Source organism: Erinaceus europaeus, chromosome 3, assembly GCF_950295315.1.
Source record: "Erinaceus europaeus chromosome 3, mEriEur2.1, whole genome shotgun sequence".
In the NCBI taxonomy this organism is placed as follows: Eukaryota; Metazoa; Chordata; class Mammalia; order Eulipotyphla; family Erinaceidae; genus Erinaceus; species Erinaceus europaeus.
Genome location: NC_080164.1, coordinates 154,596,815 through 154,619,484, shown reverse-complemented (window position 1 = coordinate 154,619,484; position 22,670 = coordinate 154,596,815). Strand labels below are relative to the sequence as shown.

At 44.5% G+C, this 22,670-nt stretch overlaps 1 protein-coding gene across 6 annotated transcripts in view; it reads right to left on the bottom strand.

Moving 5' to 3' along the window:
- The window catches only part of PDS5A (PDS5 cohesin associated factor A), a 140,881-nt gene extending 118,751 nt beyond the window's left edge, over positions 1 to 22,130 (bottom strand). For 5 of the 6 annotated variants that reach the window (XM_060188161.1, XM_060188163.1, XM_060188164.1 and 2 more), the window contains exons 1-2: positions 21,985 to 22,130; positions 20,923 to 21,100 (exon numbers count right to left, since the gene is read on the bottom strand). In XM_060188161.1, coding sequence (XP_060044144.1) covers positions 20,923 to 21,060 — 138 coding nt within the window. In that variant the 5' untranslated portion in view covers positions 21,061 to 21,100; positions 21,985 to 22,130. Of the gene's footprint in view, positions 1 to 20,922; positions 21,101 to 21,740; positions 21,900 to 21,984 lie in introns of those variants that run through there. The other variant, XM_060188162.1, reaches the window with a different exon arrangement.
- Positions 22,131 to 22,670: the final 540 nt, after the last annotated feature.

Here is a 22,670-nt window from a genome sequence, read left to right as displayed (position 1 = left end):
GTAGGGAGAGCCCGTGGCTCAAACCAAGATCCTTATTGCCAGTCCTTGAGCTGCCTGCCATGTGCACTTAACTCACTGCACTACCGCTCAACCCCCTACTTATTTACTTTTAATGAACTATCTGGGAAATTCCAAAGCTGTATTTTTAAGTTATGAAAGAATTTTTTGCTCTTGTATTTTCTTCAATACATGACAGAAATACCTATTTGAATAATGTGAAGAAATTATAATAGAAAGTACACTTGGGCAGTGGCAGGTGTGTGTGTGTTATATAGCATAATGATTATGCAAAAAGACCTTCAGGGGCCAGGTGGTGGCACACCTGGTTGAGTGTACACATTACAGTGCACCCAGGTTCGAGCCCCCAGTCCTCACTTGCAGGGGGAACGCTTTGCAAGTAGTGAAGCAGTGTTGCAGGTATCTGTTTCTCTGTCTCTCCCTTTCTATCACTCCCCCCTTCCCTTTTGATTTCTGGCTGTCTGTATCCAGTGAATAAAATAAATTAAAAAAAAAAAAAAAACTTTCATGCCTGAGGCTCCAACATCCCAGGTTCAATCCCCCAACACCACTATAAGCCTAAACTGAATAAATAAATAAATAAGTAGAAAGTACACTTTATTTTTTATTTATTTGTTTTTTTGAAAGTACATTTTATAATCATGGGTTTCGAAGATTAGTTACAAATAGGCCCAGGGATGCTGATCAGATATTTATGGGTGGAACTTTGGTTTATGTCTCTGTATCCACATCTACAGGTAACTCTGGACAAATAACCTTCATTTGATGTTCATTCCCTCACCCTCAAGATATTCACAAATAATTACTTTATTTTTATCAAAGCACTGCTCAGCTCTGGCCTAAGGTGGTGGGGAAAGGGGTGGGGATGATGTTGGTGGATACACCACACTTTTGTGCCTAGGATGCCAGAGGTCTCGGGTTCAATTTCTTATTATTATATATATATATATATATATATATATGCTTCCAGGGTTATTGTGGGGATCAGTGCCTGCACTACGAATCCACTGCTCCTCGAGGCCATCCTTCCCACTTTGTTACTCTTGTTGTTACTATCATCGTTGTCATTGTTGTCATTGGAGAGAACAGAGAGAAATTGAGAGAGTAGGGGAAGACGGGGAGAGAAAATAGACACCTGCACACCTGCTTCACCACTTGTGAAACGACCCCCTTGCAGGTGGGGAGCCAAGAGGCTTGAACCAGGATTCCTGCGCCAGTCCCTGTACCCTGTGCCATGTGCACTTAAACCCACTGTGCTAACGTCTAGCTCCCCCTTTTTTTATTTTTTAAGGGCCACCAGGATTATCTCTGAGTTATCTCAATGTCTGTACTATGCATCCACCACTCCAGCAGCTCATCCCCCTCACTCCTTTTACTTTTTTTTTTTTTTTCTTGTATAGGACAGAGAGAAAATGAGAGGGAAGGGAAGACGGAGAGAGAAAGAGACACACCTGCAGACCTGCCTCACTACTCACGAAGCATCCTCCCTGCAGGTGGGGACTAGGGACTTGAAATTGGGTCCCTGTGCATATTGATATATGTGTTCAACAGATGTGCCACTGCCTAACTCCCTAACATTCACTATCTGTCAACACTACAAGCCATACCTGAGCTGTGCTCTGGTCCCTCTGAAAATAAAAAGAGGGGCCAGGATCCAAGGTTCAGTCCCCAGAACTATAAGCTAAGCCTAAGCAGTGTTGAAGTTAAAAGCCAGCAAAAAGAAAAAGGCTACAAAGGCAAACGTATCTTAAAAAAAAAAAAAAGTGTTAAAGAATAGTGATGAAAGACTGCATTATGATTCCAAATATACAAAATGTCTAGATCTAGGAAACGGCAAGAGTTAGAAAGTAGATCAGTAGTTAAATTTGGAGACATATAGCAACAAAAGCTAGAATACAGGGCTCTTTCTGAGGTGATGAAACTGCAAACGGGGCCAATTTGTTAGTTCATCTGAGAGTTCTTGAACTGTCCTGTATATGAAGCAGGATTAGACCTGTTCCCACAGTACTGGGAGAAACTTTCAGGCTGTGATGTCTTACCCTCTCTCCCAGTCTTTTATCTGGAAAAGCTGGCCTAGAGTAGTGAAACGAAACCCTGGGCTGATCAAGAGAGAAAATACAGAAAGAGGGGACAGACACACAAAAAAATCTGTAGAAAGCTCCTATAATCCTTATACCTTCTCTCTCTCATTATATATATATATATATATATGTATGTTAAAGAATATATACATATATATATATAGAGAGAGAGAGAGCATCACTCTAGCTGGTGTGACTTCAGGAATCAAACTTGGAATTTCATACTTGAAAGTTCCAAGGTTTTATCCACTGTGCCAGCCACTCCCTGGGCCACCAGTCCACACAAATACTATTTACCTCAAGCTCTACTGGTTCTTAATAAGTTCAGTGTTCAATAAAACAGTTTGGTGGAGAAGACCCACTGCTAAGAGATAAGGAAAAAAAAAAATCAATGTAAGCAGGACTGGAGATAGGTCCCCTATGCCAAAGCTGTAAGACAAATATTTTTAAATAGCTATAATTAATATATTACCATGCTCAAGGACCCAGGTTCAAGTCTCCTGGTCCCTATCTGCAGGAGGGGAAGCTTTACAAGCAGTGAAGTGCTCCAGGTGTCTCTTTCCCTTTCTCCCCTTCCTCAATTTCTCTGGCCTATCAAATAATGAAGTGTAAAACTATTTTTTAAAAGATAATGTGTGTGTGTGTGTGTGGGGTACAGACAGCATAATGGTTATACAAAGACACTGTCATAACTGAGGATCCAACATCCCAGGTTCAATTCCCCACACCAGCATAAGTCAGATCTGAGCAGTGCCTTGGTATTAAAAATGAAATAAAATAAAAATTTAAAAGGTAATGCAGGAGCCAGGCGGTGGTACAGCTGATTAGGTACACACATTACAGTAGGCAAGGACCAAGGTTCAAACCCCTGGCCCCCACCTGCAGGGGGAAAGCTTCACAAGTGGTGAAGCAGGGCTGCAGAAGTCTCCTCTCTCTCACCCCTCTCAATTTCTCTATCCAATAGAAAAATCATATATTAAAAAAAAGGTAATGTAGAAAAAGTGAACATACATCAACAATGGAGAGTTCCAGCAGAAAAGAAAAACTATATCAAAATATGAAATGTTATAAAACATACTGGAGATAGTAAAGAGAAAATGATGAAAGAAAATATTTAGAGTGTGGTCTGGGAGGTGGCACAATGGATAAAGCACTGGTTTCTCAAGCATAAGGTCCTGAGTTCAATCCCTGGCAGCACCTGTACCAGAGTGACATCTGGTTCTATCTCTCTCTCCTTCTACCTTTCTCATTAATAAATTTAAAAAAAAAAAATTTTTTTTAAGGTAAAATATTTAGATAGAGACCCAGGAGTTGGTGCAGTGGATAAAGCATTGGCTTCTTAAGCATGAGGTCCCAGGTTTGATTCCCCCAATATAGCATATAACAGTGATGCATGCCCCCACCATAAACAAACATATAAAATAAACCTTTAAAAAAATTGGGGTGGGGGGGGTCGGGCGGTGGCGCAGTGGGATAAGCGCACGTGGCGCAAAGCGCAGGGACCAGCGTAAGGATCCTGGCTCGAGCCCCCGGCTCCCCACCCGCAGGGGAGTTGCTTCACAGGCGGTGAAGCAGGTCTGCAGGTGTCTATCTTTCTCTCCCCCTCTCTCTCTGCCTTCCCCTCCTCTCTCCATTTCTCTCTGTCCTATCCAACAACAAAGCAATGTCAACAATGGCAATAATAACGAGGCTGCAACAACTAGGGCAACAAAAAAGGGGGGGGGGGATGGCCTCCAGGAGCGGTGGATTCATGGTGCAGGCACCGAGCCCAGCAATAACCCTGGAGGAAAAAAAAAAAATTTTTTTTGGACAGGGGGCTGGGCAGTGGCACACCGGGTTAAGCACACATGAAGTGAAATTCAAGAACTGGTGTTAAGGATCAAGTGGTGAAGCAGGTCTACAGGTATCTTTCTCCCTCTCTGTCTTCCCCTCCTCTCTCAATCTCTCTCTGTTCTATCCAGCAACAACATCAACAATAACAGTAACAACAGCAATGACAACAATAATAACAACAAAATGGAAAAATTGGCCTCCAGGAGCAGTGGATTTGTAGTGCAGGCACAGAGCCCCAGTGATAAGCCTGGAATCAAAAAAAAAAAAACAGTGGCTGAGTATTTTTCAGTAGATCCAAGATAAAACAGACCTCAGATAAAATAAAAAAGAGGAGCAAGAAGTGAAATAAGTTAGAAACAGAAGGATGGGGGAGTCGGGCGGTAGCGCAGCAGGTTAAGCGCAGGTGGCACAAAGCGCAAGGATCCCGGTTCAAGCCCCCGGCTCCCCACCTGCAGGGGAGTCGCTTTACAGGTGGTGAAACAGGTCTGCAGGTGTCTATCTTTCTCTCTCCCTCTTTGTCTCCCCTCCTCTCTCAATTTCTCTCTGTTCTATCCAACAACAATGATATAACAACAATAACTACACTAAAACAAGGGCAACAAAAGGGAATAGTAAAAAAAAAAAAAAAAAAAAGAAAGAAAAAGAAAAAGAAAGAAACAAACAAACAGAAGGATGGATATGGGATGATCTCACTCTCAGGCAGAAGATGAAAAACAAGATCAGAAGAGAAAACACAAGTAGAACCTGAACTGGAGTTGGTGTATTAGACCAAAGTAAAAGTCTCTGGGGTGGGTGGGGGGAGAGTTCAGGTCCTGGAAAAGGGTGACAGAGGACCTAGTGGGGGTTGTATTGTTATACAGAAAACTGAGAAATGTTCTGCATGGTACAAACTATTGTATTTACTGTCGACTGTAAAACATTAACCCCCCAATAAAGAAATAAAAAATAAATTAAAAATGAAAGATACAATAATTTTACTTTTGCCAAAATAAGAGTACCAGTGAATATCGATCTGAAAGATTAAAAAAAAAAAAAGTGAAAGATACATCATAGCAAAAGGGGGGGAGGATTGTTAAAGAGAGAAATTTATTATTAGCAGATAGTTTAACTGTCTATTTGGAACATATTTAATTACCACCATACATTTCAAGCACTGCCAATTTGAAAATAATTAAAGTGAAGTGAAATATAATAAAGTCACATAAACATTTTGTCTCATGATTCAGAAATCCCACAGGAATCACCTCACATATGTAAACAAGAATAATTAGCTTTGGAATGCAACACAGTTAAAATTGCAAAACTGATCAATATTCACTGGCACTATTATTTTGGCAAAAGTAAAATACTCATCAGTCAACTATATACAAACTATTCAACTTGAATTATTTTAAAAGCCCCAACAAACTATATTTGTAAGTTCAAATAAGGAAAATAAGAATAGTATTCCTGGGAGTCGGGTGGTAGCGCAGTGGGTTAAGCACAGGCCGCGCTAAGCACAAGGATCAGTGTAAGGATCCTGGTTCAAGCCCCCGGTTCCCCACCTGCAGGGGAGTCTCTTCACAGGCGGTGAAGCAGGTCTGTCTTTCTCTTCCCCTTTCTGTCTTCTCCATCTCTCACCATTTCTCTCTATTCTATCCAGCAACAACATCAATAACAACAATAACTACAATAAAACAAGAGTGACAAAAGGGAATAAAAAATTAGTATTCCTTATGATTTAAAACATTCTTTTTAGGATCCAGTGAGATACTTCATTTGGGAGGGTATCTACTATGTCATGACCCAGACTTAAACCATCACACACCACACCAAGAGATAGAGTACTATACCTCCTCAGGTTTTGTTTTAATTTTATTTATTTTTTTATAAAACAGGACAATTTTTTATATTTACTTATTTATTTATTCCCTTTTGTTGCCCTTGTTGTTTTATTGTTGTAGTTATTATTGTTGTTGTTATCGGATAGGACAAAGAGAAATGCAGAGAGGAGGGGAAGGCAAAGGGGGAGAGAAAGACCTGCTTCACTGCCTGTGAAGCGACTCCCCTGCAGGTGGGGAGCCAGGGGCTCCAACCAGGGTCCTTACACTGATCCTTGTGCTTAGCGCCACCTGCACTTAACCTGCTGCACTACCGCCTGACTCCCTTAATTTTATTTATTAAAGAGACAGAGAAACTAAGATGGAGGGATAGAGGACAGATATCTGCAGCACTGCTTTTACTGCTCATGAAACCCTCCCTGCAGGTGGGGTAAGGTAAGGTGTGCTCAACTCACTCTGCCCTTTTTCTATCTGAAAAGTCAATGGGTGGAGGCCAGGTCTAAGTTCTCAGTCCTCACCTAAGGTGTAGGAAGCTTCACAAGCTGTGAAGCAGTGCTTCTCTCAATTTCTATCTTAACAAATTGATTAAAATTTAGTCTTGAACCCGGGACCTAGGAAGCCTCAGGCATGCTAGTCTTTTGTATAACCATTATGCTATCTCCCCAGCCCAGCCCAAATGGCTTTTTTTTTCTTTCTTTCTTTCTTTCTTTTTTGCCTCCAAGGGTGATCACTGAGGTTCCAAATCCACTGCTCCTGGTAGCCATCTTTTCCCCAGTGGAGTTGTTGTTGCTGCTGCTGCTGTTAGATAGGACTGAGAGAAATTGCTTCTTCTCGCTCAACCTGCTTCACAGCTCGTGAAGCTTTCCCCTGCAGGTGGGGAGCGGGACTTGAACCTGGGTCCTGGTGCACTGTAACGTGAGCTCAGCCAGGTGCGCCACTACCTGCCCCCAATTTTTCTTTTTAAGATTAATTTGAAAAAGATGGGGAATAGGATAATGGTTATAAAACAGACTTTCATGCCTGAGGCTTCAAGGTCCCAAATTCAATACCCCACACCACAAGCCAAAACTTAGTGTTCTGGTAAAAAAATAAGTAAGGGAATTGGGCAGTAGCGCAGTGGGTTAAGCACACATGGTGCGAAGCGCAAGGACCGGCATAAGGATCCGATTCAAGCCCCCGGCTCCCCACCTGCAAGGGAGTTGCTTCACAGGTGGTGAAGCAGGTCTGCAGGTGTCTGTATTTCTCTTTACCTCCTCTCTCCATTTCTCTCTGTCCTATCCAACAACAATGACAACAATAACAACAGGAATAACTACAACAATAAAAAATAACAAGGGCAACAAAAGGGAAAATAAATAAACAAATATAAAGTAAAATGGACACTATAACCAAATAAAAATAAAAGATGACACAAATGTGAAAAGGAGAAAATTTAGGAATGATGGTGCAATACAGCAATGTCTCTCCCTCTCTGTATGTCTTAATCTCTACCTGAAGTACACACACACACAAAGTAACCCAGAAGCAATGTAAATGTATGTCTATGTCTATTTTTCTTAACTCTACACACTGAAAGAGTCTGAACATTATAACCCAGAAATACAATTTCAGATTCTCAGAGCTTGGTTTATAAATACCATCCTCTGCTAAAAGGAAAAGCAGGGCTCTTTAGAAGAAATCTGTGGCAGGAAAGTACAAGATTTCTTATACCAGAAAACTAAAAAGTGCTCAAAGATTCACAGACATATCAAAATAAAAAAATCTAAAAAAATAATAGAAATTATGAAAGGACACAGAAGCCAGCATAATTATTTAGAGCAATTTGAGTTTCTTTTTAAAAATTATTTTTATTTTAAAAGATTTTTATTTATCCATGAAGAGGCAGAGAGAAAGAAAAGAACCAAACATTACTCTGACACAGGTGCTGTCAGGGATTAAACTCAGGACCTAATGCTTGGAAGTCCAATGTTATATCCATTGTGCCACTTCCCAGGCTATACAATTTGAGTTTCAAAAGGACTACAGACTAAGTAATAGATTATAATGCACTAAGTAAAAAACTCATAAGTTAGGGAGACAGCATGGTAGTTATGCAAAGACTTTCATGCCTGAGGCACTAAAGTCCCAGATTCAACCTTCCAGCACACCAAAGCTGAGCAGTGCTCTAGTCTGTCTGTCTCTCTCTGTCTTTTCCTCACCCTCCTTTATCTGTATATTTCACATTAAAAGTAAGATAATAAAATAAAATATAAATGTTGGGGTTGGGCAGGACACTGCTGCACCTAGTAGAAGAAGTAAGGTAATAAAATAAAATATAAATTTGGGGGTTGGACAGGACACTGCTGCACCTAGTAGAGTGCACAAGGAGTCAAGTTCAAGACCCTCCTGGTACACACCTACAGGGGAGAAGTTTCATAAGTAATGAAGGAATGCTGCAGGTGTCGGTCTCTCCCCATCTCCCCTTCCCTCTCAAATTAATATTATTATTTTTTTAATATTTATTTATTTATTCCCTTTTGTTGCCCTTGTTGTTTTATTGTTGTCGTCATTGTTGGATAGGACAGAGAGAAATGGAGAGAGGAGGAGAAGACAGACAAAGGGAGAGAAAGGTAGACACCTGCAGACATGCTTCACCGCTTGTGAAGTGACTCCCCTGCAGATGGGGAGCTGGGGGCTTGAACCAGGATCCTTACTCCGGTCCTTGGGCTTTGCGCCACGTGCACTTAACCCGCTGCGCTACTGCCCGACTCCCAAATTAATAATTATTAACAGGGGCCAGGCAGTGGCACACCTGGTTGAGCATACACATTACAGTTCAAGGACCCAGGTTTAAGCCCCTGGTCCCCACCTGCAGAGGGAAAACATCACATGTGTCTCTGTCTTTTTCCCTATCTCCTACCTTCTCAATTACTGTCTCTATCCAATAATAAATGAATAAATATATTTAAAATAATTACTAATAAGTAAATAATCATGAGTAATTTTATTTTTTTATTGCCACCAGGACTATCATTGGAGCTCGGCAGCTACACTATGAATCCACTGCTCCAGGCAGCCTTTCCTATCTCTCTCATTAGATAAGACAGAAATTGAGAGGGCAAGGGAGACAGAGGGAGGGAGATACAGAGACACCTGAAGATCTGCTTCATCTCTCATCAAGCTTTCCCTCTGCAGGTGGGGAGCAGGAGCTCAAACCCAGGTCCTTGCAACTGGTTGTGCCATCACCTGGCCTCCTCCATGAGAATTTTTTTTTAATGGGGGACAGGGGAGAGTCTTCACAGAAAAATGTCAACAAATACATCAGTGGAATGACAAAATTTCAAAGTCAACAATTCTATAAATACTAAAAGGGGCCAAGTGGAGTGCCCAGTTGAGATCCTGTTACCATTTGCAAGGACACAGGTTCAAGCCCCCAGTCCTACCTTCAGGGAATAGTACTTCATGATCGGTGAAGTAGGTCTGTAGGTATTTTATCTTTCTCTCACTCCTCTTTCAATTTCTCTCTATCCTATCAAATAAAATAGAAAGAAAAAAACAGCCACCAGAAGCAGTGGATTTATAGTGATAACCTTTGTGGTAATAAAAAAAAAAAAAAAAACCAACAAAAACACTAGAAAAGGGATAGGGCCGAGATGGTGGCTTGAAGACACCTGGCATATGCTCTGCAAGGAGGCTGCTTTAAACCTGGGAATTCTGTGTGAGGGCAGGGTTTCCAGGCTAGTCGTGGAGGAAGTATGCAGGAGAGGTCAAATTGGAACCAAGACAGCCATATATGGTTACCACCCTTAGGCTGGCAAATGGAAGCTGAAAAGGACAAAGAAGGCACAGAGTTCCGGATTACCTCACCAACATGCCCTGGAACCCCACCTCTCCAGAGTCCTACCCCATTAGAGAAAGATAGAAACAGGCTGGGAGTATGGATCGACTTGTCAACGCCCATGTCCAGCGGAGAAGCAATTACAGAAGCCAGACCTCCCACCTTCTGCACCCCATAATGATCTTGGGCCCATGTTCCCAGAGGAATAAAGAACAAGAAAGCTTCCAATGGAGAGAATGGGATATGGAACTCTGGTGGTGGAAATTGTGTGGAATCGTGCCCCTCATTTCCTATGGTCTTGTTGATTATTATTAAATCAGTAATAAAAAAAATACTGGAGAAGATGCTAAAACAAGTAAAAATCATGAAAAAATAAGTTCTTTTTAAAATTACCACCTTGTACATTATTAATTGCAAAAGGGAAAAATGTACTTTATAATGGAAGAGATAGCCAAATGGTTACATTTGGCATAAACAGTAGGGCAAAATGTGCTTCATAATATTATGAAGCAGAGATATATGGGGCTGGTCTCTGACAATATATATGACAGAGTAGTGTTTTGATGTCAGTCTCTCAAACAAATCTTTGTATGTGGGGAAACGGGGGGGGGGGGTGGCACGACACGGGGGCTGCGATCCAGTAGATAAGTGTATTCCTTGACAACACCACCTGTGGAGCATACCTGAAAAAACAAAGTTCAACCTGAAGCATAGGGAAGTGAGATAAATCCAAATCATGAAATCCTTCTCTAAGACAAACGCTTCAAAAATGTCATGTCTGTAGGCACCAAGCCCTAGCAATAACCCTGGAGGGGGAAAAAAAAAAAAAGGGCATGTCATTGGAATGATAGCACAAAAAAAAAGTGAGATGACTTTTTAGATTATGGGGGGGGAAGAGACATGCTAAATTTATGTCTAGTTTATCTTGAAATTTTGAGAGGGGAAAACTCAACTTCTGGGAAAAAAAACACATTTTTAGGGCAACTGAGAGAATGTTATTATGAATAGCACCAGAGCTTCCTACAGGAACCAAAGGATTGATACTGATAACACATGTACTTAACCAGGTTTGCCACCACCCACTGGCTTTTTCAAACTTTATCGGGGGATTAATGGTTTACAGTCTACAGTAAAATATAGTAGCCTGTACATGTGTAACATTTCTCAGTTTTCCACATAACAATTCAACCCCACTAGGCCCTCCTACCCACTGGCTTTGCTCTTGTTATTTATTTTAGAATACTTTTCCTTTATCTTCTCTCTCTGTCTTTTTGAACAAATGTCTCTTTCTCTCCTCTCTCTTTTCCTTCTCTCTAACCTTCTTTCTTTCTACACCAGAGTACTGTTCAGGTCTGGCTTATGGTGACTCGGAAAATCAACTTGTGACTTTAAAGCCTCAGGCATAAGAGTCTCTGCATAACCATTAAGCTATCTCCTCCCAACCACAAATATATTTCTTAACATTTTACTATTTATTTATTTTGGATGAAGACAAAGAGAAATTGATGGGGGGGGGGTAGAAAGGGAGGCAGAGATATACCTACAGAACTGCTTCACTTCTCATGAAGCTTCCCCCCTGTAAGGGCTTGAACTTAAGTTCTTGCATGGGCAACATGTGCTCTATCAAGTATGTCATCGTCCCTCTCCCCACACACTTTTTTTTTTTTTGCCTCTAGGGTTATCGTTGGGGCTTGGTGCTATTTTTCCCATTTTGTTGCCCTTGTAGTTGTTATAGCTGTTATTGCTGTTGTTGGATAGGACAGAGAGAAATCGAGAAAGATGGGGAAGACAGAGAGGAGAGAAAGACACCTGCTGACTTGCTTGTGAAGTGACTCCTCTGCAGGTGCGAAGCTGGGGGCTCGAACCGGGATCCTTACCCCAGTCCTTGCGCTTTGCACCATGTGTGCTTAACCAGTTGCACTACCACCCAGCCCCTCCCCAAACAATTCTTAGCTAGAGTGCTGCTTGGCCCCCAATACTAAATTGTTTGAGTATGATAGTGGTAATTGTGATAGACTAAGATCTGCCCTTGTCTAAGAGAATGTGCTGTTAACACTTAGAAATGGAGGATGGGGGAGTCAGCATAATGATTACAAAACGTTTGGAGGTGGAATGTAGTCTCTGCAAGAACAAAAGAGTGTGTATGAAAACAAAAGCAATGAGGTGAAAAATATTAACTGGAAAATCTAAGTGAAAAGATGAGCGTCGAAGATAAAAAAATTAATGAGGGATAGCAGAAGAAAGAAAAGAAAGAACCAGATATCACTCTTGACACATGTGCTGCCAGGGATCGAACTCAGAACCTCAGCTTGACAGTCCAACACTTTATCCACTGCATCACCTCCCGAACTACAGAAGATAAAATTTTTTAAGGCTATGTGGGCGGGGTAGATGGGAGAGAGACACAATGAAAGACACCATAGGGCCAAAGTTTCCTTCAGGGTGAGAACCTGGTTGTGCATACTGTAAAGGAGCACACTAACCAAGTGAGCTATCTGGCTGGACCTGAAGTTAGAATTTTCCCCACCTTGTCCAAGCCTGAAATATCTCAAAATAAAGACTTAGTGCTTTGGGACGTGGTGCAGTGGCCAAGGCACTGGACTCTCAAGCATGAGGTCCTGAGTTTGATCCCTGGCAGCACATGTACCAGAGTGATGTCTGGTTCTTTCTCTCTCTCTCTCTCTCTCTCTCCTACTTTCTCATAAATAAATAAAATCTTTAAAAAAAAATATGTTGTGGTTGTGAGGGAAATATCAGCCAGTAAGATTTTTCAGAAAAGTATCACATTTTTAAAAAACTAAGAAAAATAAAATAAAATAAACAGGGCTTTAAGATCTTAGAGTACATCAGTTAAGTTTTATTTTTATTTATTTTTTACCAGAGCACTGCTCAGCTCTGGCTTATGGTAGGGTGGGGGACTGAACCTGGGATCTTGAAGCCTCAGGCATGAAAGTCTCTTTGCATAACCATTATGCTATCTCCCCCACCACCAATCTCAGATATGTTTTATAAATATAGCAGGTTGTTTTAAATTTTTTAAAAGACTTGGTTTTTTTATAAGTAGGAAACAGTGACGGGGGTGGGGGTGGGGTTGCTCTGGTATATGCCCTGAACTGAGCTTGTGAATTCATATTTGCAAGACTATTTACTGAACCACCTGGCTGGTACTTACTGCTTTTCAAATTTACTGAGTACAGCTACAAAGTGTATTAGTTAGTATATATTTCCACTTATCATGAGAAGCCTGTGGTGAATTAAAAATGGCTACAAAACCTTTCATTTATTTTTTTGGCTGAGCTGGGTGGGGCTTCCCGCAAGTGATTTCACTACACCCAGGCCTACTTTTTCACTTAGATAAAGATGGAAGCAAAGACACCACAGCAAGATTAAATATATGGGACTGCATCAAAATAAAAAGCTTCTACACATTGAAAGGAAACTATACAAGAAATGCCAGGCAACTCAGTAAATAGAGAATATATCTGATATCACACTTCCAACAAGCAACGGATATCAAACATGCATAAAGAACTGGTATAACTCAGGATAGGGGGTGGGGGTCAAAAAGTAATCAAAGAAACAGTTTTCTAAAGAGATACATATGGCCCACAGATGTCTGAAGAAATGTTCCATTTCACTCATCATTAGAGAAATGTGAATTAAAACTGCAGTGAGATTCTACCTCACACTGGTGAGAATGGCCTACATAAACCAGGAAATGACAGGTGTTGGCAAGGTTGTGGATTAAAAGGAACTCTGCTACCCTGCTGTTGAGAATGCACATTAGTGCAGCACATTTGGAAGACTGTATGAAAAGTCCTTAAACAAGTAAAAATGTGATCCAATAATACCATCCTTGGGCATTTACCAAAAGGACAGAGAAACACTAATTCAAAGGGACATATCCATCCCTATGTTACTAGCTATTCACAATAGTCAGAGTGGAATCAGCCAAAATGCTCATCAAAAGATGACTGGCTCAAGAAGTTATGGGACACTGGGGGGTCAAGTAGTGGTGCACCAAGCTAAACGCACATAGTATGAAGCCCAAGGACCAGTGCAGGGATCCCCACTTTGAGCCTCCGGCTCACCACCTGCGAGGGGTGGGGGGGTGGGGGGGTGGGGGGGGTGGTGTTGCTTAAACAATGAAACAGATCTGCAGGTGTCTCTCTGTTTCTCTCCCTCTGTCTCCCCCCATCCCCCCGCTCAGTTTCTCTCTGTCCTATGGAAAATAAAAAAGAAAAGGGATGGCCACCAGGAGTCGTGGATTCATAGTGCTGGCACTGAGCCCCTAGTAATAACCCTGGAGGAAAAAGAAAAATAAAAGTTATGGGATATATACTCAATGAAATACTACTCTGCAATCAAAAATGATGATATTGTGTCCTCTGGGACAAAACAGATGAAACTGGAGATGACTATGCTTAGGAAGAAGGGCAAACGCTAGAAGAAGAAGAAGTGAAATAAGCAAAGAGATAAATGACAACTATTGGACAGTTTCATGTGGAATTTAGAACTGATACACATAAACTTGAAACAACAAAAATAAAAAATGAGGGTGGGGTGGATAGCATAATGGTTATGCAAATACATTCTCATGCTTGAGACTCTAAAGTCCCAGGTTCCACCCCCCGTACAACACCATAAGTCAGGGCTGAGCAGGGCTCTGGGAAAGAAAGGAAGGAAGGAAGAAGGAAGGAAGGAAGGAATGGAGGAAAAACAGAAGTGGGGGGAATAGTGCAGCAGGTTAAGCGTGCTCAAGCTCCCAGCTCCCCATCTGCAGGGGAGTCACTTCACAAGCGGTGAAGCAGGTCTGCAGGTGTCTGTCTTTCTCTCCCGTCTTCCCCTCTTCTCTCCATTTCTCTGTCCTATCCAGCAACGAATGACATCAACAACAACAATAATAACCACAATAAGGCTACAACAACAAGGGCACAAAAGGAGGAAAACATGGCCTCCAGGAGCAGTGGATTCATGGTGCAGGCACTGAGCCCAGCAATAACCCTGGAGGCAAAAAAAAAAAAAAAAAAAAAAAAAACAGAAGCAAACAAACTCCAAGGTTTTGTGAGAACTATGGTGCCTATCCTTGGGAGGTGGGAGGTGAGGATTCAGAAATTTGGTGGTGGGTGCAGACCACACTGTACTATACTATAGTGGAAGTATATAATCTTACAACCTTGTCTCACACCATAAATCACAAATAAAAATTGAGGGGAGCGGTACAGGTAGGTAAGGGATGGACAGTACCACACTTAGACTGCTCACACTACCATGCACAAGGACCTGGGTTTGAGCCCCTCATCCCCACCCATGGGGGAGAAACTTCAAGAGTAGTGAAGCAGTGTTGCAGATGTCTTTCTTGCTCTCTCAGTTCTCTGTCATATAAAATGAAATAAAGAGGTGGCCAGGTGGTGGCACACCTGGTTGAGCATACATGTTACAATGCCCAAGGACCCAGGTTAAGCTCCCAGTCCCCACCTATAGGGAGAAAGCTTCAGAAGTGATGAAGTAGATCTGCAGGTGTCTGTCTCTGTTCCTCTCAACCTCTCCCTTCCTCTCAACTTCTGGCAATCACTATTCAATAAATAAATAAAGATAATTTAAAAAGTAAAATAAAGAAAAATATGGTGACCAAGAACCATGGATTCATCATGCAGGTACTATGTCCTAGTGATAACCCTGGAGGCAATAAAAAAAATTTTTTTAAGGGCTGGGGAGACAGAATTATGGTTATGCAAACAACTTTCAGGTTTGAGGCTCCCAGTTTTAATCCCTAGTACCACATAAACCATGGCTGAGCAGTGCTCTGGTTACATTAAAAAAATAAGTAAAAACTAATAAGTACTGGTGGGCTGGGATGGTTGTACAGTGGCTTATGCAATAGACTTTCATGGTTGAATTTTGAGGTGACAGGTTTAATCCTTGGCACCACCATTAGCCAGAGAGCTCTGGCTAAAAATAAAAGTGAGGCTGGGTGGTGATGCACCTCGTTAAGTACACACGTTACAGTGCACAAGAACCCAGGTTCAAGCTCTGCCCCCCCCCATCCCCACCTGCAGAAGGAAAGCTTTGCAAGTGGTGAAGCAGGGCTGCAGGTGTCTTTCTGTCTCTCTCCCTATCACTCTCTTTCCTCTCAATTTCTGGCTGTCTCTATCCAACGAATTAAAAAAAATTTTTTTTAATATATGTATTTTTTTTTAAAAAATGTACTGGCAACATTACCCATGGTGTTTTAGAGCTCTGAATTCACCGAACTTGCTTACTGGAAAGACCATTCAACCATAACCTGTAGGTGGAGACTGGCGGACTTAAACCTAGGCCTCTGTACACGGTAATATATGCTCTACTGGGCTTGCCACCAACCAGCCTTCTTCTGGTGTGAATCTACTAGGCCATTCTAACCATTAATCAAATGCCACCCAGTAAGTTCAGTAAGCAATTTGGAGCAGAATCAAGCCAAGTCCACAAAATGATGAAATAAGAAAAGATGCAAGCAACTTAAATGTTAGCAAATGAATGGACTGAAAGTCAGTCAGTCCAAAAAGAACAAGTAATGTATCACTCCACTTATATGAAGCTCCTAAAGTTGCCAAGTTCTGGGAGTATGAATTAAAAAAGGTGGCTCCAGGTTCCAGATGCTACTATGATGCCAACCTGACTTCCCTAGGCAGATGACCCCACTAATGTGTCCTGGAGTCCTGCTTCCCCAGACCTCTGTCCCACTAGGTAAAGAGAAAGAGGCTGGGAGTATGGATCGACCTGTCAACACCCATGTTCAGCAGTTTACACAACTTTCATGCAAGGGGAGCACCAGAAGTCGCAGGTTCAGTCCCCAACACTACCACAATATAGAGCTAAATAGTGCACCTGATCAGTCATGTGCATCACCTATCAAATTGGATGACATCTTACCCAGCAAAAACAAAAAAATCTGATTATCCATCACTACAATTCAAGATTTCAATATTCACTTTAAAAAGATTTAGTTTCACAGTCAGCTCAGGCACATGGTGGTGTTGAGGACTAAATCTGAGGCCTTACACAAGCATATTCAGTATCCTACCATTTAGCAACCTTCCCACCCCAAAGTCCCGATAATCTATGTATTTAGGAGGAGAGAGAACCAGACATCACACAGGCACATGCACTACTAGAAATCAAACCCGCTCATGCTTGCGAGTCCAAAGCTTCCTCCACTTAGCCCCAAAGAATACTTTGAATATCTCCCCCCTGCCACAGGTTTATCATGTTGGCTTCAATGCCTGCAAGACTCCACTGTTCCCAACAGGTTTCTTTTCTTGTTTTTTGCCTCCAGAGTTAAAGGGGGCTTGATGCCTGCACTATAAATCCACTTCTCCTGGCAGCCATTTTTTCCATTGTTGTTGCTGTTGTTGGATAAGACAGAGAGAAATTGAACACAAGGGAAGACAGAAAGGGAGAGAGAAAGATAGACACCCGCAGGCCTGCTTCACAGCTTAGGAAGTGAACCCCCCTACAGGTAGAGAGCCAGGGGCTCAAACTGGGATCCTTGTGCTGGTCCTAGCGCTTCACACTATGTATGCTTAACTCGGTGCACTACCCCCCCCCCATTTTTAATAAAGTCTGACATTTGGGGGGGACTGGGATAGGGACAGATACTGGCTGTACTGCTTTATTGTTTGTGAAGCTTCCCCTCCCCTCACAGGTGGGGACCTGGGGCTTGAACCCCCGTTCTTGGGAATGGTAACATTTGTGTTCTACAGGGTAAGCACCTAGTCCTAGGTTCCAATATTCTTTATTTATTGGATAGACCGTTAGAAATCAAGAGGGGGGAGTCAGGCTGTAGTGCAGCCAGTTAAGCGCAGGTGGCGCAAAGCACAAGGACCAGCATAAGGATCCCGGTTCGAACCCCGGCTCCACACCTGCAGGGGAGTCGCTTCACAGGCGGTGAAGCAGGTCTGCAGGTGTCTATCTTTCTCTCCTCCTCTCTATCTTCCCCTCCTCTCTCCATTTCTCTCTGTCCTATCCAACAACGACAACAACAATAATAACTACAACAATAAAACAACAAGGGCAACAAAAGGGAATAAATAAAATATTTAAAAAAAAAAGAAATCAAGAGGGTAGGGGGAGATAGCAGGTGGGGACAGGGGACTCAAACCCAGGACCTTACGCATTATAACATGTGCTCTCAATCAGGTGTGCCATTACCTGACCCCTCCTCCCCTTTTTTCTTGCCACCAGGGTTATTGCTGGTGTTCAGTACCAGCACTACAAATCCACTGCTCCCAGTTGCCATAATTTTTTTAATTAGCTAGGACAGAGAGAAATTGAGAGAGAACAGGGAAATAGGGAAAGAAAGACACCTACAGACCTGCTTCACTGCTCAAGAAGCAGACTCCCGGGGGGGGGGGGGGGGAGCAGAGGCTTGAACCAGGTCTATGCACTTGGTAATACGTGCACTTAACCAGGTACATCACTGCCTGGCCCCCGATTCCAATGTTCTTAATAAAAAATAAAATAAAACAAAAGATTAAGATCTGGCAACCCAGGAGGTGGCATAATGGACTCTCAAGCATGTGGTCCTGCGTTCAAAACTCAGCACAGCATGTCTTGGAATAATGACTCGTTTGGCACTTCCCTTCGTGTGTGTGTGTGTGTGTGTGTGTGTGTGTGTGTATATATATATATATATATATATATATATATATATATATTTTTTTTTAATCTTGGGCAGTGGTGATAGCAAAGTGGTTATCCAATGTCTTTTATGCCCAAGGCTCCAATTTCCCAGATTCAATTCCCTGTACCACAGTAAGCCACAGCTAAGTTCTGGTGTCTCTCATTAAAGTAAAATAAAGGATCGGGGCTAGATAGCCTACTGGTTATGCAAAGGAACTCTCATGCTCCAAAGTCCCAGGTTCAATTCTCCACACTACCATAAACCAGAGCTGAGCAGTGCTCTGGTAAAAAAAAAAAAAAAAAAAAAAAAAACTTTTAAAGTAAAATAAATATATATATTTTTTTCCTCCTCCAGGGTTCTCGCTGGGCTCGGTGCCTGCACCATGAATTCACCGCTCCTGGAGGCCATTTATCCCCCCCCTTTTTTTGTTGCCCTTGTTGTAGCTTCGTTGTGGCTATTATTATTGCCCTTGTTGACGCAATTCGTTGTTGGATAGGACAGAGAGAAATGTAGAGAGGAGGGGAAGACAGAGGGGGAGAGAAAGATAGACACCTGCAGACCTGCTTCACCTCCCGTGAATCGACTCCCCTGCAGGTGGGGAGCTGGGGGCTCGAACTGGGATCCTTACGCCGGTCCCTGCGCTTTGCGCCACCGCCCGACCCCCAAAATAAATATATTTTAAAAAAGAATAATACCCCCCACACCACCATAAGCCAGAGGTGAGTTAAATAATAAACAAACCTGTAAAAAAAAAATCTATATTTTTACCTCACAGCTTTCTACCTTATCATTTTTTATTTTTTAAAAATATTTATTTCCTTTTATTGCCCTTGTTGTTTTACTGTTGTAGTTATTATTGTTGTTGTTATTGATGTCATTGTTGGATAGGACAGAGAGAAATGGAGAGAGGAGGGGAAGACAGAGAGGGGGAAAGAGAGACACCTGCAGACCTGCTTCACCGCTTGTGAAGCGACTCCCCTGCAGGTGGGGAGCCGAGGGCTCGAACCAGGATTCTTACACTGGTCCTTGCGCTTTGCATCATCTGTGCTTAACTAATTGCGCCACCACCCAACTCCCATCTCAACATTTTTAATAGCTCAGAACACTCTATGTAACCTTAAGAAGTTACTGAGTAGGAGCTGGGGGAATAGCATAATTGTTGTACAAAAGACTTTCATGCCTGAGGCTCCAAGATCCCAGGTTCAGTCCCTCACACCACCTAAGCTGAGGAATTCTCTGGTCTCTGTTTCATTAAAATAAAACAAACAAAAGTCATTGACTAATCATTCCATTTCATTTCCACTATTAGTATGAAGACTTATGTTAGTATTCTATTCCTTATAAACACACAAGTTTATTCTAAAGTTTATTCTTATTCATTTTGCCACCAGGGCTCACTGGCAGCAGGACAACCTCACTGCTCCCTGTGACCATTGTTCTTTTTTTTGTAGAGACAGAAATAGGAGGAAAGTGTGTGTGGGGGGGGGGGCCGGGGACACGTTTAGAAAAAGAGACACCAAAAACACCACTACACTTGCTCATGAAACCATCCCCTTGTAGGTAAAGACTGGAGGCTTGAACCCCAGGTCTTCCGTAACAGTGGTATGCACACTCAAGCAGGTGAGATGCCTCTAAGTTTTAAAGCCAAACTACAGGAATACTTTATTCAATGGCCACTAGCCAAGCTGTAAACATTTACTAGGGACTAGACCAGCTCTGAGCAAAGACACAAGATTTTCTGAAAATCATTTCACCCAGGCACCCAAGGTAGAAACAGTCAACACTTGTTTTAGCTTTCCCATCAAGTTTGATCTAGTTTCTGAAATATCTCTGGGATCACTCCCAGCCTCTATTAGACTACCCTACCTCAAGTTTCCGCCTAGAAACACTTGTTCCTCTACTCTTTTCCTGCTCCAGTCTAGGCCCTACTGTGAGAACCAAAAAACCATCTCCCTTGTTGCCAGATGTCTCCTGGAAGTGAAAGATGAGCTGGCTGACAATCCCATATCTAGCTGACCCCATGACAAGAACAGTACTTAACTTAGAAGACTGTAGTCACAATCTCTGTCCACCAGAAATCAAGGCAGTGCTGAAACAAGGGCTGAAATCTACAACCCTGACCTTAAGGCCACCAGACATAACTGGCTCCTTCTAAAAAGAGCCGTTAATACCCTCTCTTAAAAATCCCTTTGAACACGTATATGTAAATCATCTTAGTCCAAACCATGATTTTGAAAAGTTTGTACCATCTGTCAAAATTTAGCCATACTACATATATTTAAGCTTCTGGATACTGGAAATGATGACAATTTAGTAATGTCTGCTGTGGTTAAACCAACCTCCTGAGAAGTAACCTCCCTGAGGAAATTATTGAAGGCTGCAATAATAGTTACTCTGAACAGTAAGTATGCTGTAGTGTGGGGGGAGGGGGCACGACACTCCTCAAAACACTTGAATTCTTATGCTGAGAACAGATTAAACGCACAGAGACACACTTTTTGATTCTCCACACAATGCCTATGAATGTATTATTCACAGATCTACCCAAGATTAAACAAGATTTCAGCGGTAGTAAAATAAAAGTTGAAAAAAGAGCTTTAAAAAAAAAAAAAAAAGCTGGCCGATGAGACTAAAGGCCAGGCCTCGCGGTGTGGGAAGACCACCCGCGTCCCTCCCGAGCCGCTCGCTCACCTTGAGCCGCTTGATCATCTCGTCCGTGGTGATCTTGTCGGTGATCTCCTTCACCCCCGGAGGGTAAGCGATCTTCCCGTCGGCACTCACGACGCCACAGAGGGCCGCGGCGGGCTTGGGCGGCGCGGTGAAGTCCATCCTGGGGGACAACTTTTCTTTCACAGTCCTCTACCGGCCTCTATCGGTCAGAAAACAAAAGTTCAGCGGGGAAGGGGCGACTTTGTAACCTCTTTTTTTTTTCCATTTCAAAAAAAAAAAATCTCCCATCTGCAAAGGGCCCGAACTCCCGGGAGGCCCAAGACTCCGACGTGCCCCGCCGACACCTGGGTCGCCGCAGCCCAGGAGCCTGCGAGGACCGCCAGCCCCCTAACCCGGCGGGTCCCGCCAGCCCCGGGCCCACGGGGCTCTCCCGCAGCCGCCGCCTCGGGAAGCACCGGGCAGAGCCAGGAGTTCCCCCGTCCGCCTTTCCACAATGAGATCCACTCCCCCGCCGCCGGGCTGCGAAGTTTGGCGGCCTGGGGAGGGCGACGAGACCCCCCCACCCCCGGTCCCCTCTCGGTCGGAGAGGCGCCGAGTCCCCGCCCGGTCGGTCCCCTCCAGGAGCCGAGACGCGAGGCCTAGAGGGCTCGGCTTAGGCCGCAGAACTAGACACCCGGGCGGACGCGCACGCTGCGGCGGCCACCGGGCAGCAACGCCCGAGCCGGGCCGAGCCCCGGGACCCCCGCCTCCCCGGCCCGATCCCCACCCCCGCGGGTGGAGAAAACCCGCCGCCCTGCACCCTAGCCCCGCGCCAGGAAACGGCTGACGCGGCTCCGCACTTCACATTTTGTTCCTTCAACTTCGGTCGAGGGAGCCTGGCGGCTTCGCCCGCCCCCCGGGGACTCGGCGCAGTCCCGCACCGCCGAGGCCTGGCCGACACCTCCAGGCAGCCCCGCCGGGCCTCGGTCCTGCGCACCCTCCTCCGGGCTCCCCTTCCGTCCCCTCCCTCCCTCCCTCCACCCCCGAGGGCGGGAGCCGAGTCGCAGCCGCCGCCGCCAACGCCAACGCCAGCGCCGCCTTTACCTCCTCCTCATGCGGGCGGAAGGTGCATCGAGTGCCGGGGCCTCTGTCAGGTGGTTGCGCCGCCGCCCCTCGTTGGGCTGCACACAAAGCGGCTCCGCGGGTCCCGCCGCCGCCGCCGCCCGCCCCGGAGCGGCGCTGGGGCTGGCGGTGCCGAGGAGCAGCCGCCGCGGGGGGAGACGCGGGCCGAGTGTATGCTGGGCGGGGAGACACTGCCGCTCTCCGTCTGGCCGAGGAAGAGCAGCCCAAGAGAAGGCTCCTCCGGGAGCGTGTGCGCGTGTGTCCGCCCGGCACCCCCGCCGCCCGCCCGTCGGCACCTTGCGCCGGCCGGGTCAGCCGGCCCGGACCCGGACGCCCCTCGCAGCGGCGCGCGCCCGGCCGTCTGTGGCCCCCGGGAGCCGGCGCCTCGCGCACACACCGGCCGGTCACGCGAGCGGTGCGAGAGCACGCGAGAGCAGGGCGCGCGCCTAGCTCCCTCCCCTTCCTCCGCCCGCCGTGCCTCCGCCTCCCTCGGGCCCGAGGCGGCCCAGCGTGTGGCGGACAGCGCCGCCACCCGGTTGGCGCCAAGACCTGCCTCGCGGAGCGCCGAGGGGAGGACCGGACCGACACCCAAAAGGCGTGCGGAGGCGGAGCCCGGGTGGCGGGAAACGAACTCCGTCCCCTCGGCGCTGGAAGGACACGCTGGCGGT